The sequence below is a fragment of the Cavia porcellus genome, unplaced genomic scaffold, assembly GCF_034190915.1.
Source record: "Cavia porcellus strain 051 isolate PalLab524CR breed Dunkin Hartley unplaced genomic scaffold, mCavPor4.1 scaffold_19, whole genome shotgun sequence".
In the NCBI taxonomy this organism is placed as follows: domain Eukaryota; kingdom Metazoa; phylum Chordata; class Mammalia; order Rodentia; family Caviidae; genus Cavia; species Cavia porcellus.
Genome location: NW_026947502.1, coordinates 60,553,292 through 60,569,596, shown reverse-complemented (window position 1 = coordinate 60,569,596; position 16,305 = coordinate 60,553,292). Strand labels below are relative to the sequence as shown.

Sequence of the window (16,305 nt, the reverse complement as noted above, 5' to 3'; positions counted from 1 at the left end):
CCTGGATATCTGCTTGAATCCCCTTCATAGATTCCGTTTGTTTTCTATGCTCAGCTTCCATAATTTGCTGAAGTTGTTCTGTTTTTTTGTCTGTGTCTGCTCTAATGTCGCTAAGCATGGTGTGCATTTTGGTAATCTCTAGTTATCTCAGAGATTTGTGAAATCTCTGATTTCATTTTTTTTCTAGAGCCTCATTCAGTTGCTTTGTTGTTTCCACTTCAGAGAAACTTGGTGGTGGTGTGGGGGCGTTTGGGTTGTTCCACCTCATTGCACCCTGGGATTGCCTTTGGTGAACTGGAGGTCTGGGGTCACATCTTGCTTTAAGTGTCTTCTCATTTCTTTTCTTTCTTTAGTTTATAATTTCTAGGGTGATGCTGGTCAGTTTCCTGTGGTGGGTTGCTTCATTGGTAGTATTTAGGACACTTAGGTGATGATTACTTCTTTGAGGCATCTTGCAGGCATAGCTGGTGTTTGGGTTTGTGTGTTGGAAGATCTGATCTCTTCAGTTTGTTGGTGGTGAGAAGTTATTGCTTGTCTGTCCTCCTCCCTGGTTCTTTGGCACAGTGCCACGGTATTTTCTGTGACTGTTAGTTAATTGTGGTCTTGAATTATCAGGGCCAACAGCTGTTTAGAACAATTATGTCAATTTTGGCTGTAGTGGTATCAACAGCATCAAACACAGCCTAGAAAACAACAAACTAACCCTTAATTTGCACCTTTTAACCATATGAACTAGATTTGTGATTACAAGATGTAAAACAAACCAGATAATTATATAAGTATATGCAGTATATAAGTATAATATGTCAACTGTGTTCTCAAGGTTAAAATTTAAAATGGATTAAGGAGAAAATAGAGACGTGGAAGGAGAGAAAGAGATTACAAGAAGGGCTGGAGGATAAAGGTGAATCGAACCAGCTTGGGAAAACTGGTACAGAAGAATGAAGGAAAAGAGAGATGGAAGAGATAAAAGGAAGAACAGAACAGAACCACACCCAGAAGGAGGGTAGGAACTACTCTCATAAAAAAATGAAGAAAGAAAAAACAAAACAAAACAAACAAACAACAAAAAGAAGAAGAAAAAGAAACAAATAGTTCACTTCCATATTCTCTCTGGTTTCACTGGTAAACTGCGTGTGGAGACAGTCTCAAACCGTGCCATTCTACCCCAGCAAGCCAGCCGTTGCTTTAGGTGGAACAGGATAATCCCAGCAGGCAACCCTGAGACCAGACTCCCTGGGCTTGCCACATACCAAGCAATTTCCATGGGTCTGCGCCCTGCTCGGAGCTGCTAGAGGAAGCCGGCCTCTGTTCCAGGTTCCTAGCTCAGCCAGCCAGACTCCCAAACGACACCCAGCTAATTGCTCTCTCGCGCAGGAAGACTAAGTCCTCTGCACTCCACGCCAGCCAGTGGAGTCCTCCACGTCTGCTGCTCCCCTCTGTGTCCATGTCTGTTTGCAGAGGCCTCTGGGGTCATCAGTTGTACCGTCACTGTGACCCCATCTCCCGCAGGGAGTGTGGCTCAGGGAGAAGCCGCTGTCAGTTACTGCCTTCTCCTTCATTGAAGTTTTTCTTTTTACTGTCTTTGTGGGGTTCAGTGCATACTTCAGATTCTTCTGGGTCCAGGGTCCGCTTCCTTCTTATCTTTCGCACAATGCTGTATTCCAGCATCTGGATGGTGACTCTCAGAGAGGCTGTGTCCTCTGGTGCTTACTACTCTGCCCCCTTCCCAGAAGTCCTGTTTGATTGTTTTGAGTTATGTATTCTAGATAATTGTCCTTTGTCTGAAGAATAGTTGGTAAAAAAAATTTTCCCGTCCTCTTGGTTGTCTCTGCAGTAGTTGGCAGTTTCTTTTGCTGCGCAAAAGGTTTTTAGTATGATGAGATCCAGGTAGTCGATTCTTTGTAATATTTCCTGAACAATTGCAGTTGAAGTCTTTGCCTACATCTATGTTACCTGTTTTATCTTCTAGCAGATTAAGCGTTTCTGTTTCAGTATTTAGATCTTTGATCCATTTTGATTTTAGTTTAGTATATGATGAGAGATATGGGTCTAGGTTTAATCTCCAGCATGTGGAAGATCAGTTTTTCCAGGACTGTTTAGTGTTTTGGGTTTTTTTTGCTTGTTTATTTTTGAAGCAGGGTCTCACTAAGTAGTCTAGGCTGGTCTTGAACTCACATATAACCCAGACTGGCCACGAACTTGCATTGATCCTCCTGTCTCAGCTTCCTGAGTGCTGGGATTACAACTCTGTGCCACTTATAGGTAGGGGAGTATATTTAAACTCTGTGTCTTTCGTTTTTATCGGTACCAGGGATCGAACTCACGACTGCCTGCTTGCAAGGCAGGCGCTTATGCCGCTGAGCTAAATCCCCAGCCCCCCAGCACCATTTATTAAAGAGGCTTTCTTCCAGTTAAAATGTATGACCCTTTTGTCAAGTGGTAGTTGTGGGTGTTTAGAATTGTTTCTGTGTGTTCTGTTGATTGTAGGGTCAGTTGGGGTTTTTTTTTTTTTTTTTTTCCTGCTTTTGCTAGTACCGTGCTGTTTTTTTTTTTTATCATGATAGTTTTGTAAAGTAACTTCATATTAGAGGTTGTGATGCCCCCTTTCTTGCTCTTGTTGCTCAGAAGTGCATTTCTGGTTCCATGTAAATTTTATTTTATTTATTCATTTATTTTCTGTGGTGCTAAGCATTGAAGCCAGCGCCTTGTGCATGTATGCCAGCTTCCACTTGAATTTTAGTATTATTTTCTCTAGTTCTGCGAGGTATGCTGTTGGTATTTTGATTAGGATTGCAGTAAAAGTGAATAACAATGTTGGAATTACAGCTATTTTCACTGTATTGGTTCTTCCTATCCAAGAACAGGGGTTATATTTCCATTTTCTGATACCCTCTTTGTTACATGATCTGGAAAAGATGACCACATTCGAGTTCCTGTGGGAAAGATGGCTGTGGTTGTGCTTATCACCTGATGCAGAATTAGCAAACAAAAACAAAATTTTGCCAAACACTTTCTGTTTGCAAACCAAAGCGATCATGAACTGAGGTACCACTGTACTGTGGTTGTCAATGTAAAGGTTTTTCACTTCCTTTGTAGATTCATTCTTAGGTGTTTCTTTTTTCTTGATGCTGTTGTGAAAGGCAGTGCTTCCCTATGTAATATTGTCTCTCAGTGGGTTTATTTTTATGTACAAGATTGCCACTGATTTTGTGTATTGACCTTGTATTCTGCTATGGCTGCCAAATTTGGTAAGTAATTCCAGGAATCTTTCAGTGGAATTTTTTGGGTTTTCTATGTAGAGTATCATGTCATCACTAAATAATGATAATTTTAAATTCTTCCCTTTCTATCCATATTCCTTTCTTTCTCTCTCTTTTTTTTTTTTTTTGGTACCAGGAATCAAACTCATGACCTTGTACTTGCCAGATAGGCACTGTGCCACTGAGCTGTATTTCCAGCCCTTGTTCCTAATTTAGAGTGAAAGCTTTCAGTTTTTGACCATTTAGTGTGATGTTGGCAGTTGGTTTGTCATAGATGACTTTTATCAGATTAAGAGAAGGCCTTTCTAATTTCTGTAGGTTTTTGTTTAATCATGTATGGCTGTTGGACTTTGTCACATGCTTTTTCTGCATCTATTGAGATGATCATGTAGATTTTGTCCTTGGTTCTGTTGTTATAGTGTATTACATTTATTGAATTGTGTATGTTGAACCATCCCTGCATCCCTGGGGTGCATCCTACTTGGTATGTGATTTGATTTGCTGAATTCTGTTTGTCAGTACAGGAGGAGTTTTGCATCTGTATTCCGTAGAGAGATTGATCTGTAGTTCTCTATTTTGCTTGGATCTTTCTCTGGTTTTGAAAGTATTAGGGTAATGCTTGCTTCCAGGAGGACTTTGGGAATATTTCTTCCCTTTCAGTTTCATTAAAGAGTTTGAGATATAGCAGCATTAGGTTTTCTCTAAAGTTCTTGTACAATTCAGCAGTGTATTCATGGACTTTTCTTTGTTGGTAGATTTTTTTAAAATTTCTTTAATTTTATTACCGATATTGGATTGTTTAGAATTTTATAGCTTTTTGATTCAGCTTTGATAATTCTTATGTACTTAGGAATCTGTCCATTTTTTCTGAATTTTCCATCTTATTAGAGTACATGTAGGTTTTGATGATTTTCAGGATTTTTGCAGGATCCATTATGATTTTGCCCTTTTCATTCCTAATTGCATTGATCTGAGTCTTGTCTTTTCCTTTTTTTTTGATAAGGGTTTGTCAGTCTTAATCTTTCAAATAGCCAACTTTTTGATTCATTGATTCTTTGTATTCTTTTTTTCTTACTTTTTTAGACGGGGTTTTGCTATGCAGTTCAGGCTGACCTTGAACTCACTTTGTAGCCCGTGCTGCAGCGATCCTCCCGCCTCAGCTGCCCCAGGGATTACAGGTGTGCGCCCCCAGGTCCAGCCTTGTATTGTTTTCTTAGTCTCCACTGCATTGATTTTTGCCCTGATCTTTTTGATTTCCTCCCTCATACAGTCTTTGGGTTTAGCTTATTCTTCTTTTTCTAGATTTTTTTTTTTTTTTTTTTTTTTTTTTTTTGGCACTGGGGATCAAACTCACAACCTCTTACTTGTCAAGCAGGCACTTAAACCACTGAGCTGAATCCCAGCCCCTTTTTCTAGAATTTTGAGGTATATGTGCACATACATTACAGTTTGGGGAACAGCTTGTTAACAATGTCCTAGATGAGTTTCAGATGTTAGCCAGCTGTTGGATGAGATGTTCTCAATTATTTTTCATGTTATCATCAGTCTTTTGTTCAAATCTGAAAGACACAGAGTACTACTTTTAATTATATTGATTAAACTTTTATTTCAGCGAAGAAAATATCTGGAAGCTCTGTGAATACATCAAAAACCATGACCAGTATCCCTTAGAAGAATGTTATGCTGTCTTCATATCAAATGAGAAGAAGATGGTAAGCTGATGGGCGGCTGCTGACGGGAAGTTGGAGGTTCAGGGTTACCTTAGGAGCTGGCTGTGGCACGGTTCAGTGCTGTGGGAACCAAGCCTTTCGCATACAGCCACATTAGAAATATAGATTTTTGTTTGTTTTGTTTTTGTCTTTTTGAGACAGGGTCTCAGTATGTAGTTCAGGCTGGCCAAACTCAGGGCAGTTTTGCCTCAGCCCCCCGAGTGCAAGTGCTGGAATTATTACAAGTGTGAGCGAGCTATCATGCCTGGCTAGCTTGTTTTTGAATCAGGTTTTTTTTTTGTTTTTTGTTTTTTTTTTCCCCTTATAGGGCATAGTTGAGTTAGAAATATTTAATACCTTATTTTTAAACTTATAGGTAAGGGAGTATATTTAAAAGACTGAAATAGTACATTGATACAGATTAAGTTTCTTAGGTATGAAAGAGCTTTTTTTTCTTTATAGTGTATTGGAGATTGAACCCAGGGGTCTCTACCCCTGAGCTATATCCCTTTTTCTTTTGTATCTCTTATTTTGAGGTGTGATCTCATTGTATAGGCTGGCCTGGAATTTTGAGGCCTCCTGCCTCAGCCTCGTAACTAGCTGGAATTACAGGTTTGTGCCACCACACCAGGTTTAATTTATGTTCTTATGCGCTCTCATTGTTGCGAATTCTTATACTGAGAAAGATTTAGACTTTTTATTCATTCTTTCGCCTTGATTGTTAGCAGATTAGAGAGATTTCGTTTCTCGTTTGTGTATTGCACTGGAGCATCTAGGAGTGATTAACTGCAGCTTGTGGGATGCACTGTGTTCCTCAGATACCCATCTGGAAGCAGCAGGCGAGACCTGGAAACGAGCCCGTGATCTGGGTAAGACACCTCTCTGTGTGGGAACTCCCCACGCACTGCTCCTGAGACCTCCAAGAGCCTGGGTGCTCTGGTGAGGCAGAATTGTTAGACTCCAGAGAAAAGCTATGGCAATCATTAGTAAGTGGATCTTTGAAAATAAGTTATTTGGGCTAAGGTAAGAGTCCTGGGATATTTTGTTTTCTTTCTTTGTTATTGCAGTTTAGATTGAGCCCAAAGCCTAACCCCTCAGCCAGGTTTTGGTTTTTTATTTTGAGATGAGGTCTTTCTAAATTGTGACTCAAACTTGGAATCCTCCTGCCTGGGTCTCTCAGAGTACTGGGATTGCAGATGTTTGCCCTGCTTCTTTTAAGTTTTTATTTTGAGATTATTATAGGAAAGGTTTTAAATGGCCGTTGTGAAAGATGTGTTCATGATCTTTAAGACTCTTCATTTATTTTGTTTATTTTTGTTTTTGAGACAGAGTCTTGCTGTGTAGTTCAGGCTGGCCTTAAAGCCACTAAAGCTTAAATTGACTATGTAGCCTTGAATATTTCAGTGGTCCTCCTGCCTCAGCCTCCCAAGTGCTGGGATTACAGGTGTGCACCACCACATCCAGCTGCATTCATGTAACCTTTGCTTATTGAGTGCCTTTTATATGCCAGACATGAAATGGACTAAAACGCTGGCCCTATGCTGTTCTTGCTTCCGAAGCCGCATCTGCTGTAACATCAAGACACAGTCTGGCCTGTTGGGACTTGGACCAAGGGCTGAAGTCCTGGCCCTCCCTCTGTGTCCCAGCTGTGTGACTGGTCAGGTTCTGTCTGAGTCCCCTTGGGTTGTGAGGCTCAGATGAGGTAACAGAGAGGAAGTTTATACATGTTGGCGTCTGGTGCTTGGGAAGGCTGAGCTCGGCAGACCCCACTGTGTTGCTGAATGGCTCGGCTGACCTCTGGACTGGTCGCTCCACTGGACTGCAGGGAGAGGACCTGTGCTGACTGCCCCTTGCACCACACCTCATGGCCACATAGGGGTACCCCGCTGCAGTTCATCTCCCCACTGTGGCAGAGGCTACCCTGCTACTGTGCTGCGTGGGAAGAGACAGAGTTCCACAGACCAGGTGCCCTGAAGCTGGTCTTTGCTTCCCAGCCCTGAAAGTCTCTCCAGGCATCCAGGCTGTGATTGGGGTGCTCGAAAGGCCCACTGTCCTGTTGTACCCCCAAAAACAAGGCCCCAGGATGTTATTCAAGAAAAAGAAAAAAAAAAAAAAAAAAAAAAAAACGGGGCAGCAAGACGTCTTTTTTAAAAAGAAGCACTTTTATTTAAGCTGGCACCAGCGACACAGTGCAGGTGGAGTTTGCAGAGCTGTGCAACTGAGTTAGAATTTTGACAGATTTTTATAGCACATTAACCGAGTGACATGACAGAGCAGGAATTAGGAAGGCCTTTGGTTCCCTTTGCTTGAAGTCAGAGATGATTCGCAGTTGGGTGGTTAGCCTCCTTTTTTTCCCCTTAAGTTACAGCCCTTGGCCTGCTAATTCCAGGAACATTTGTTTCTCACAAAGGGAACAAAGGTTGACACAGCATCATTTGTCTCTCACAAAGGGAAGAGCGGTTGACACAGCAAACAGGTTACTAAGGTGATGACGCATACAGAACAGTATGGTGACACCTCAGTTAATTTATAACTAATTTGTAACAATGTGGTCAGTGCTCCAGGTACATGGTTATTAAGGCAATAAGCATAGAGCACAACAATCCCTCAGGTCCAGCCGTGTGTAGTAGAGGCCTGTCGGGCCAGACTAACTGGAAGGCTGCGGGTTGTTCTCAGTGGTACATTTTCCTGAGGTATGCCTTTTTTTCTGGAAAGTTCTCCCTTTAGACAAGTGCTAGCCATGCTGTCACTTATGTACATGGTGTCCTTGGCAGGGGCCTCCATTCCTGCTGTTTCTTGGTTGGCTCTGAAAAGGCTGAGCATTTACACACCACCCCAGGAATGCTGTGAGTGGCCGCCTAGTGTGAGGAAACAGGCGCCGTGGGGTCGTGGAGGGGCTGGCTCAGAGTCGCCCCACCTGCCCTCCTGTCCTCTGCCTTTCCACACTGAGCTTCGCTGACACCCTGCTGGCTCCCAGAGGGACTGAGTGGGACCCTTGGCCTAGGACCGCCAATTTCCTGCTCAAAGGTTCAATGACAGACTAACCCTCGGATGAAACATCATTTACGAGGGTGTCAGAGCAGTCAGAGCTCAGTGACTCAGTGCCGAGCTGGGACTGTGAGGCGTGGTGGCCTTTGCCCTATTTTTAGGTGCACGGCTTGTGGGGAGGGTGCTGGTGGGCTGCAGGAGGGTGGCGTGAACTGTTGGCATGGTCTAGGTTTAGGAATTGAGGAACAGTGCGGTTTGGAAAAGCAGACGGGGACGGATCCGCTGTAACTGACAACCTGATTGTCTGCTGCTGTGGAGGACTGGGCCGGACGGAGATCGGAAGTGTGTCCTCAGGGCCCTCCTGGTGTTATCTGTGGAGCCACAACTTCGAAGGCTGTTGGCTGGGTTCAGCGCTGGCTGTTGGTTTAAAGATGAACCTGACCTTAAGCCAGCCAGGGGTCTCGCCACAAGTCACATAGGCCTAGGACAGACGCTTGGTTTATTTTTGTGCCAGTTTATTACGTATTGCCTGGTCTGTACTGCACCATCTTCACCTCAGGGCATCTCCACAAGCAAAAGCCATGCTTCAGAAAAATCTGCTGAGAAGCCGATTTGGGGTAAGGCAGAGATAGACCTGGCGGGGCTGTGTGAGGACTGAGAAGGACTGCTGGGGAGAAAGCCTTTGAGCCTAGCAGGAAGCACATGGTAGAGGGGACCGGTCTCAGGAGCCACCAGGCAGAAGGGCAGGGCCCTCAGAGGGGCCCGGAGTTTCTCCGCAGGGAGTGCGGGATCCCCTGGAGTGCAGGGCGCATGCACAAGCGTCAGTCTCCCAGGCTGTTTCTGCTGCAGGAGTGGGAGCCTGAGGCGGCACTGGACTCTGCGGCGTTTCTAGTCTCAGGGGTCTCTGTCCCCTTGCACAACCTTTGCCCTGCTTGAGAGGAGTAACTGAGATTGTGCTTGGACTGGGCATTTGGTGGCTGTCCTCAGTGGCGAGCGTTTCTCTTCGGAACCGCTGAAGCACCAGCCTGCACTCTTCCTTGAGGAGCCTGAGGTCCCCTCTGCCCCCTGCTGCAGCGGCAGGGCCGCCTGTCTGGGAGGAGAGGACAGTGACACCTGCAGTGTGATGGGCTCAGGCCAGAGCTGGTTTTGTTTTTGGTACTGGGAATTAGAGCTGCCTTACCCTTTTCCCTTCGTGGGTTCAGATGAGGGCCTGCTTGACTCCTCTTTTAGTTAGAAGTAGAAAGCTGGACATAGCTGGGCATGGTGCCACACACCTGTAATCCACGTGCGCTGAGGCATGAGAAGCACAAGTTTGAGCTCAATCTGGGCACCTTAGTGTGACCCTAGAAGTCTAAAAATGAAAAATAAGAGACAGCCTGGGGATGTAGCTCAGTGCAGAGGGTCTGGGTTCAATCCCAGGTACCATTGAAAAATAATAAATATGTATTATGCTATCACACACACAGCTTCTACAACTGACTTTTTTCTGTTTAGCTATATAACATGGACATTTTCCCCATAAATTTGCCTCTTTCTATCTTAGTTACTTTTCTCATTGCTGAGAGAAATACCCAACTCAAAGTTAAAGGAGGAAAGATTTACTTAAAGCTCATAGTTGTAGGGGTTTTAGTCCATCGTTGGCTGGCACCAAGGCAGATGGCACGGCAGAAGACATCACAGGAGGAACAGTCCCAGAGGCAGAAGGCAGCAAAGCAGTACAGTAGCCTTGCAGCAGCAGCAGCAGCCTGCGTCTCCCTGTAACCCTCTCGCAGGCTACACGCCCCTGTGTGGTGCCACCCACACCCAGGGTGGGCCTTCCCAGTATCCTCACACAGGACTGTGCTAAACCGATCAGTGGAGTTGTTTAGTAATCACACAGCTGAGTCCTGGTACCACGTACTCCAGACCCAGCCACCTCTGCAAAGCCCCAAGTATGAACTCTTGAGCTTTTGTGGGGACATCTGTATAAAAGCCATAACACTGTCTTCCCTTTTTGTTGGGTGGGTTTTTTTGAGACAGGCTCTCACAGAGTCTCATTACATATAAGTAGCAATTATATGTCGAATGTTATTAAATAAAAAATGTATTGCAGTGAGAGCACTAGGAATGATGGCATAGTGCGGGGGAGTATTTTGAAGTTGATTAATACCAGTAATACTGTAATAGGGGTTTTAAATAATCACTGTATTTATTTATCAGTTCTTTGTAGCAGTTTCTGTCAAGATCACTATGGTATATCCTTGTCCACTTTACTCACTTAGTTTGGAACCATGCACCTTTTTTTGGGCGGGGGGCAGGGTCGCACTGTGTAGTTAAGGCTGGCCTTGAACTCATTAGCCCAGGATAGCCTCAAACTTGCAGTGGTCCACTTCCTCAGCTTCCCAAGTGCTGGGATTACAGGCATGTGCCACCATACTTCTTCTGCCTCTTCCTCAAGATTATAAAGGCCGTGGGAGGTAAATGTTTGAATCCATGCAGGAGGTGAGGCAGCCATTACAGTGAAACTAAGGACCCTCATGAAAAGGTACTTCTAAGGGTCTGGGGATTTAGCTCAGCGGCATAAGCACCTGCCCTGCAAGCAGGCAGTTGTGAGTTCGATCCCTGGTACTGATTTAAAAAAAAAAAAAAAAAAAAAGGGACTTCCAGAAGTGCGTCAGAAGCTGGCAGGGACGATGGGATAAATGTATTAAAGAGGAGGACTTGAGGGGGATTAATGGCAAATGTCTTTTATTGTATTAAGTAAAAAATTTGTAAACCTTCACTGTATTTTTTGATCATACCCCATAGCTCAGGAGGTGAGCTCACTTGTTGCCAGGCCGGCCTGAAAGTTACCCTCCTGCCTTGGCCTCCTGAGCACTGGGGTTGCAAGCGTGTGCCACTACACCCAGCCTACGTGTTTCCTTTGATATCTATATAATATATATATAATAGTCTTTTTTTTTTTAAATTTTATTTAAGGAGAGAAAAGAAAAAACAGAAAAAGGGTACAAGTTATACAGAATTTCAGAAAAAGTAAACAGTAGGAAATCACTAGTTAATTACATAATGTCATCTTAGAAATAGTTGTTGAAGTTACAAAATTAAAGCATATAGAGGGGACTTTCAAACAGTGAGACTGCAAACAGTTTTGTTCAATGATCCAACAAAACTCAGTAATATGGTTATCTATCTTATACACTTAAATATATATGCAGTTATATCTTTTAGAGAACTTTCTCTTCCTTTCTTTTGTACAATGATAATTACACATTTGGGGTTTTATTACTCTCACAGTTCATACTACTATTTTTTTTTTTTTTGAAGAAAGTAAAACCAAATGTGACATACCAGTACAGAGTCAGTCAAATCAAAAGGATGGACATAATACATAATGTAAAAACAAAATACAAGGTGATCAACAATGGTTACCATAATGCCTCTTGTTATCTTAAAAAGAATTGCCTATATCATCAGTTATAATAAAATTGTACAAAACAGTAAAGAATAAGACCAATAAAACCAAAACATTGGAGACATTAGAGGACTTCAAAAGAAGATAATAGTCAACCAGAATGGGCGTCACAATGAATCTTATTGTCTTCATAGTTGTTGCCTATACTTTCAAACTTGGTACTATCAAGCATAACAGAATAGAGGAAAATCAGTCAAAACAAGATGGTGAGAGCAATACAGAGTTTCAAATCAAGTTAATAGGAAATCAAAGTGGGTTACTATAATATATCCTGCTGTTTTTTATTTTTCCCTTAATTAAAAGGATAAAAATGAAAAAGTAGATAATAAAAAGGAGATTGAGATAAAAAAAGAAGACCTAACAACAAAAAAGCACAGGTCAAAACATAGCCATTTAAGCAAAATAGTGTTTCACCACAATATAATCTCGACAAAATAGTGGTTACCACAGTGTCTCTTCCCTTAAAATCTTTGGGTATAACTTCGTATACTGTAGCATCAAACATATCAAGACAATGTCAAACCATTCAAGAGAATGACAGTATTACAGGGTATTTAGAATCAACTAACAGAAAATGAACAATGGTTTCTGTATAATCTCCTTGTCTATAAAAGTTTTTGTTTATATTATCACATATAATAAAATCCAATAAGATACAACAGGTTAAAATCAATGGAGACAGAAGAACAAAAGCTTGATGGGACTTCAAAACAAGAGGATATTAAATCAGCACTACCTATTATGATATCTTGTTTTCTCCAAAATGGCTGTTCTTACCATCCGATCTTCTCTGCCTCATTTCTGTTGAGCTCTTTTTCTGTCATTAGTTGTCAGTTTGTCCTCTTCATTTTGCTTTCTGCTCCATTCATTGTGGCTGCTCTGCCACTGTTTCTGGAATCTTGGTATTTTTCATTTTTAGAATATCCTGCAGTAATCTCTATAGAGTTGAATTGGTGGTTGCAAATTCCCCTAGTTCCTCTTTATCCTGGAAGCACCTTGTTTTTCCATCAATTTCTAGGGACAGTTGTGCAGGATATATCAATCTTGGCTGGAGGTTATTATCTTTCAAAGCTTGAATTATTTCCCCCCACACTCTTCATGATTTGATGGTTTGTGCCGAGAAGTCTGGTGTAATTCTGATGGGTGTTCCCTTGTAAGTGATCTGTTCTTGTCTTTCACGGCTTTTAATATTCTGTTCTTATATTGGATTTCTGGAATTTTGATTATTATACGCCTGGGTGTAGCTCTGTTTGGGTTGTAGGTGGCTGGGGTCCTGTATGCCTCATACATCTGAGTATCTTTACCTTTTGCTAAATTAGGGAAATTCTCCTGGATTATTTCTGTGAATAGCTTCTGTAGTTCATTTGTTTGTGTCCCTACTCCTTTTATTTTCTTAATTCTTAAATTATAGATCCTCTTATCTTCTAGTCTTTGTATTATTGCTGTTTGTTTTCTTGTTATTTTTAAGAAGTTTTTCATTTCATGCTCCCACCTTACAAATCTGTCCTCCAGTTCTGATAATCTATCCTTGGTTTCTTTCAAGCTGTTATGCCAGCTTTCAATAGAGTTTTTAGTTTCCTGGTAATCTCTTTGAACCTGCTTCACGTATTTTATGTTTTCTCTATTTTCTCCATCAAACAATTCTCCCCTTTTTTTCTGTTCTTCCATTCGACCATCTGTTTTTTCTTGGGTGGTGCTTAGTATTTCTCTAACTATTCTACTTATTTCTTGCTTTATTTCATTAAATACTTCATTTTTGAACTTGTCTATGAGGCTCTGGAGATACCGCTTTATGTCTATAGGTGCTGTGTCGGATATTGCATGTTTTCTGTCTTCATTCTCTTTTGTACTTACCTTTCCTGGATCAGTGTTCTCAGGATTGGGGACTGAGGACCCTTTCTTGTTGCTCCCTTTTCCCATACTTTTTGTTCCTTCCATACAAGTGTATGTAGGAGGCCCAGTTTTTTTTTCCTCTTTGTCTGTTACAGTTTGTTTGAATTCACCCGGGTGTTCCCGCCCACTGCAGTGTGCTAGGGAGACACAGACCTGGGCAGCCTCTGCTGGGCCCGCCCCTCCAGGTCAGCCTACTGAATGCTTCACTGCTAGGGTGCACCACCAGGCGCAGGGACCTGATTTGGGCTAGCCTACTGGATCTTAGTCCACGGCGTCACCAGGCCAAGCACTCCCCACCACTCCCACTTGAGAGGGGAATATGCGACTAAAGTCACTGCAGGGCCCTGTTCCAGCTAGTCTGCTCGTTCCCAGAATGTCCTCTGTTGGAGTCTCCTAGTCTATGAAAGGGTCCCCATTTCTTTCACTCACCGCAGGTCGATGCAGGGCTCCCTGCCAATCCCGCTGTCAATGCCGTTTGGTTCACCGATTCCAGTTCTCAGAGCTTTCACGCGTCTCTCTCCCTGCCGTGTGGATTGGGATGCAGTAGCGGCAGCAGGAAATTCAAATCACGGCTTCCAATGGCATAGGATCCAGCTTCCGCACTGAGATTTTATCTGTTCCTGTTATAGCATCAGGATTGCATTTCCAGTTGGTTTCTCTCAGCTTAGTTCGTTCCTGGGTTGGCAGGATACATCTCCCCTCGCGTTCGACTCCTCACATGGCACTGCTCCTGGATTTTAAACTGGTAATCTCAGAGAGCCTCCGTGGCTGCTGCTATCTGTCCATCATGTTCTCCCGGAAGTAACTATAATAGTCTTTATATGAATGTATTTGTAGTTTATTTGCCATTCCTCAGTAGTTTTTATGGTTTGGAATTCTCACTATTATAAACAGCCCCACAGCAGTTATATACATATATAATGCATATCTTATGTGTGCAGCATGCCTCTACTTGCTTATGACCATTTTTCTGTATGATAGTTTCCTAGAGGTAAAATTGTTCGATCAGTTTGTTTAACCGCTTCGCTGGCACTGGGTGTTTGTTCTGGTTTCAGGGTTTTGGGCTTGCATTATTTTCTTGTGCTGGTATCAGGAGGGGTGTACTAGTTGTTTGTCTGTATTGCTATGATATATGTGCACTGATACTGGTACCCTGGAGTTCTTCATCCTTGAGCAACTTGGCTAACTTCAGCCATTCTTACTTTCAGGATTACCATGTTGTTTTGCTTCATGTTTCAAGTGGAGGACAGAGCTTCATTTATGACCTTGATACAGTGCTGCCATTTCCCTGCCCCTTTGACACATATGTAGAAGAGGCCTTTAAGTCTGACGATGACATTCATCCGCAGTTTAGGAGGTAAGGACATTCAGGATGGATTTATTGGGGGCCCTCAGAAGTTCTTCCTTTTCACGTTGAATTTTTAAAGGTCACTTACCTTGGCTACAGCACTGAACTGATGTTAGAGATGATGCGCTTGCTACATGGGAGATTCAGGTACATAAAGCTAAAAGCTTGTCCACCATACAAAAAGTTGGCAGTCTTTAAGATATTTGTGGGATAAGATCTCAAGTAGTTTCTTTCAGGCATTTTGTGATTCTCACACTTTTTTTTTTGTCTTTTTCCTTTTTATCAGTACTGGAGATCGAACTCATGACTGCCTGCTTGCAAGGCAGGTGCTTATGCTGCTGAGCTAAATCCCCAGCCGATTCTCACACTCTTGTTTGGGGAGAGAGGATTGTGTCATTCTGCCAAAACTGAGAGAGTTGCAAAGGGAACACTAGAAAATCCTGCTCTGTGTCCCCCATGGGCAATTGAATGAATAAAAGCAGCTGGACAGATGTACTTCTGTACCTTGGCAGCTACGAATTGGGTTTCCCATAGCTTTTTTCTTTTTTTTTTTTTTTTTTTGTTCACATAGCTTCTTTTTAGATAGGTGCAAGCTATACACGTATCTCTACTCTGCGAAAGTCAGAAACATGCATGAGTAGCTTTGTGTGTACCATGGAAGGTGAATCCATATAAATACTGAGTTAGAATTTCAGATTTAACGCTTCCCTAATGGGCTGCATTCTGATCTATCTACAGGAAATTTAGAGTCATTCGTGCTGATTGCTATTTGAAGAACTTTGCCTCTGACCGGTCTCACATGAAAGACTCCAGTGGGAACTGGAAGGAGGCCCCCCCACCTTACCCCTGCATCGAAACCGGAGGTGCGTAGCAGGGGCTGCTCCTGGGTTCTGGTCGTCACTGGAGATCAGTTGTCCACCAGGCAAGGATAGTTAGGTCTTTGTTCGGATGAAACTGAGCGGTGAAGGAGTCCTAGATCTGTGTGTTGATGAGATTCCAAAATTGAGGCACAGGGAACAGGACTGGAAGGCATGAGAACTTCAGGAAGGAAAGGGACAGTCCGAGCAGTCTGCTGGTTCATTGGCTGTAGCTGCTGCTGGACACTGGGCATCAGGTCTGTGTGCCGGTCCATTCACAGTGTGATCAGCACTTTGCCGTGGCTCAGCCTCATGGGATGGCGACAGAAGTCCCCAGTATACCCTCCTGATGCACAGAATGTCATTTCACTGACTTTATAATAAAACTCGCACTCGAGGGAAGCAAGAGCTTGCAGGTTTTCTGTACCACTGGCTTTCTTTATGTGTCTTAAGCAACAGTGTAGTTGATACTTTCCTGAGATGGTAAGAGAGAGAGGTCCATTTGCCTGTTAGCGCTGCCTGGCACTCATACATGTTTGGGACATTGTTTAGGTGGTGTGTCTTCCACAACATTCTCTCTCCTGGGTGAGGTCACCCCACACGTGACTCCTGCAGTCTGTGTGGCATCCCTCTAGAGCAGTGATGGTGAAGCTTTCTGAGGGTTCAGCATACAAACAGCCTGTGTGGCATGTGTGCCGTTGGATCCCAGAAAAATAGGGACAGTCGGATTAATAGTCTAACCAGAAAGAAAATTACAAATGTGTTTACATATTTGAAGGGAGGAAGCACTTAAAGA

At 42.9% G+C, this 16,305-nt stretch overlaps 1 protein-coding gene across 3 annotated transcripts in view; it reads left to right on the top strand.

Annotated features, from left to right (window-relative positions):
* Ntaq1 (N-terminal glutamine amidase 1) overlaps positions 1 to 16,305 on the top strand; it is a 34,933-nt gene that overhangs the window by 8,023 nt on the left and 10,605 nt on the right. For 2 of the 3 annotated variants that reach the window (XR_010041240.1, XM_003467387.5), the window contains exons 2-5: positions 4,876 to 4,975; positions 5,791 to 5,841; positions 14,513 to 14,661; positions 15,391 to 15,515. Coding sequence is in view for 2 of the 3 variants with exons in the window: in XM_003467387.5 (XP_003467435.3) it covers positions 4,876 to 4,975; positions 5,791 to 5,841; positions 14,513 to 14,661; positions 15,391 to 15,515 (425 nt within the window). In the remaining variant the exon portion in view is untranslated. The remainder of the gene's footprint in view (positions 1 to 4,875; positions 4,976 to 5,790; positions 5,842 to 14,512; positions 14,662 to 15,390; positions 15,516 to 16,305) is intronic. The other variant, XM_005002607.4, reaches the window with a different exon arrangement.